Source organism: Myodes glareolus, chromosome 4, assembly GCF_982192425.1.
Source record: "Myodes glareolus chromosome 4, mMyoGla1.1, whole genome shotgun sequence".
NCBI classification, from domain to species: domain Eukaryota; kingdom Metazoa; phylum Chordata; class Mammalia; order Rodentia; family Cricetidae; genus Myodes; species Myodes glareolus.
In genome coordinates this window covers 86962360-86965647 of record NC_142029.1, presented here as the reverse complement: position 1 = coordinate 86965647, position 3288 = coordinate 86962360, and the positions used below count along the sequence as shown (strand labels likewise).

Genomic DNA, 3288 nt, shown 5'->3' with positions numbered 1-3288 from the left:
AATTCTTAATATACATGCAAAAGAAAAAAGATAAATTAGGTATGCCAATGGTAAGGGACAGAAGTCATTATCTTCAAAGGCAGAAATAAACTTTGAAATGAGCCTCAACTTTTCTTGATTCTACTAATGACAACAACAATAAAGGAAAAGATAATGGCCACACAAAGGAAATAATGAAACTGACTTCTCCAGTGTTGTAACTGCATGACAAAGAACACTTTTTTAGATTAACACTTTCTCTTACTTAGTGTCTTTATTAGGGCACGTTTAACATCTTTGTTCCTCAAGCTGTATATTAAGGGATTCAGCAGAGGAACTGTATTGGTACAAAAGACAGAAGATATTTTACCTTCATTCATTGGCATGGCAGAGAATGGCTTGAGGTACATAAATGCACCCAATCCAAAGAATAGAGAAACAGCAATTTTGTGGGAACTGCAGGTGTTGAAGGCCTTGGACCTGCCCTCAGTAGAGCTTATATGGAAAGTGCTGGAGAGGATGAAGCCATAAGAAATAAATATGGTGATACTGGGCACAATGATGTTAATGCCATCAACAACTAAAACCTCCAGCTCATTGATGTAAGTACTGGTGCAGGAGAGCTGAAGCAAAGGGAGGATGTCACAGAAGTAGTGATTGATGATGTTCACATCACAGAAGGTCAGTCTCAGCATACATAAAGTGTGAGCCAGGGCACCAGAAAATGCCATTATGTTTGAGCTAAACACAAGGTTCAAACATAATTTAGAAGACATGGTAATATTATACATGAGTGGATTACAGATGGCCACATAGCAATCATAGGCCATTGAAGTCAGCATGTAACACGCAGAAATGCAGAAAAAAACTGAAAAAAGAAAAGTTGGTAAATGCATCCTCTATAGGAAATAATGTTATTCTCTGATATAAAGCTCATCAACAATTTGGGTGAGAACACAGAAGAATAACAGAGGTCAACAAGGGACAAGTTAAAGAGAAAAAAGTACATTGGTGTGTGAAGGTGAGAATTCAGTACAATCAAGATGATCAAACCCAGATTTCCCAACACAGTGACCACGTACATCACCAGAAACAGGATGAAGGGTGGGCACGGGAAATGAGGCTCAGCTGTTAATCCCACCAGAATGAATTCAGTCACAGATGAGCCATTTTCAGGGACCATTCTTCTTTCAAGGAATCTGTAAGCAGAATCAAAAGGAATCATATTAGAGGGAAATGCAGACATTCCCACAACATGGAGCAACACCAACAGAATTTATTCCTTTAATCATGATCTTTCTCTTATCTAAATTCTCTCTCACACATGCACATAATAATGTTATTTTCTACCTGTTTTAATTATATTCACCCTCGCTCTCCCTTCTTTGTCTACCCAAGTTTGTACTCTTTTTTATTCTTTATCAGGCTAATATCTATTTCCCATATGTTCTTGGAAAGTATGACCTTACACTGGAGGATAGCTGACTTACCAGGAGCTACCCTCTTAGAAAATATTGATTCTTCCTTTCTCAAAGGCTCATAATTGTCAATAGCTCTTAGCTAAAGATGGGAATTTGTGACCTGCTCCTTTCTATGCTAGGATTTACTGTGGGTCGGCTTGCACAGATCCTGTACATGCTCTCACAACTATTTCAGTTTGTTATGTTTAACTCTCTTGTTGTGTCCAGATGACACTTTCCCCTTGTATTCATCTATCCACTCACTCTTAATTTTTCTCCACCCTCAATTATCAACAAAATAAATAGCAAAGTACAATATCAAGCCAATCCCAGAGATGACCATCAATACCTTTCTATGAAAATATGTTTCTTGAAAGCCAAAGTATAAGAAAGGAGAGAGCTGAAGCAAGAGAAAAATCACCATTCCCATCATTGATTTTTTTCTTTGTCTTAAATCTTTCCCTTATTTCTGAGATTGGAGCTATGTAGCATGGCAACATGTGTTGGCCTCTAATACATTTTTTACTGTGATTAATTGAGATTAGCACATGATTCCAAAAGAATTAGAAATTATTTTTGGATTATTGCAGTTATTCCCATATCATAAACGCTGTGAATGGAGAAGAGCGAAATTCTGTCTTAGGAGATAGTACTGCTTATAGTTTCTTCTGCCTTCCCTGCACGGTGAACAGATTCTTACTCCATTTCCATGTTGTTATTCTTTTGGTCTGGTCCCTTTAAGGGCAAGCCACGTCCACTCCCAGCTACTTCTGACCTCTCGTTGCCATCTTAACCTTCCTTCTGTTCCCTCTCTTGGCGTGTGCACACATGTTTTCCCCTCTCTCTCTTTTTTTTTTCTATTTCTGCCTTTCTTTCTCTCCCTCTTCTTTAAGTAATAAATGTTCATCTTTATGTTTAGCCTTATGGCTACTTACTATGTCTTGTAAGATTTTTATCCGCCGCACCAGCTCACCCACCTGCCTGCTCTCCAGGCCGCATGGCAGGACCAGCCTTCAACCCTGGGGATTTTGCAGGGACCCACACACAGCTGTCCTTGTCGGACTAGTGGCTGCTCTGGGAGTCTGCCGGGGCATGCCAGCATTATTATTTTTTTCTTTTTTTTTTCTTTTTCTTTTTTTTTTTTTGAAAGTAATTTTATTAAATTATAAAAAGTTTCCATTTACGCCCCTCCTCCCAACGCCCTCACACTCCCCCCCTCCCTCTCCTCCTCCCTCTTTGTCCCCAAGGGAAGTCAGGGTCTCCTGCCCTGTGGGAAGTCCAAGTTCCTCCCCCCTCACTCCAGGTCCAGGAAGGTGAGCATCCAAACAGACTGGATCCCAAAAATCCAGTATATGCAGAGGAAACCAGTCCCAGTGTCATTGTCAATGGCTTCTCAGAAAGACTGCAGGCCAGCCACATTCAGAAAATCCGGCCACATTCAGAGAATCTGGTTGGATCACATGCTCGTTCAGTCACGGTCCATCTGGCCTTGGTAAACTCTCATTAGATCCGACCCCTTGTATCAGTGGGTGATAGTATCCCTCGCAGTCCTTCGTCATTTTCTTCCTCCTTCTGCTCCTCATTTGGATCTTGGGGGGTTCAGTTCGATGCTCCAACGCGGGCCTCCATCTGTATCGCCATCCAACGCCAGATGAAGGATCTATGGTGATAAGCAAAATATTTATCAGTATGGTCACGGGCCAAGACCGGTTCAGGCACCCCCTCCTCTGTCCAGAGAACAATCTGGGGATCTCTCCTTGGACCTGGGATCCCATATATAATCAAGTTTCCTGTAAACTCTAAAATGACTCCCTTAGTTGAAATATATTCTTCCCTGATCCCACATTCA

At 41.0% G+C, this 3288-nt stretch overlaps 1 protein-coding gene across 1 annotated transcript; it reads right to left on the bottom strand.

Annotated features, from left to right (window-relative positions):
• Positions 1 to 227: 227 nt before the first annotated feature.
• LOC125389102 (olfactory receptor 8B3-like) lies at positions 228 to 1162 on the bottom strand. The gene is given in 2 exon segments (XM_085690022.2): positions 228 to 845; positions 848 to 1162. Coding segments are annotated over 2 exon segments (933 nt in total).
• Positions 1163 to 3288: the final 2126 nt, after the last annotated feature.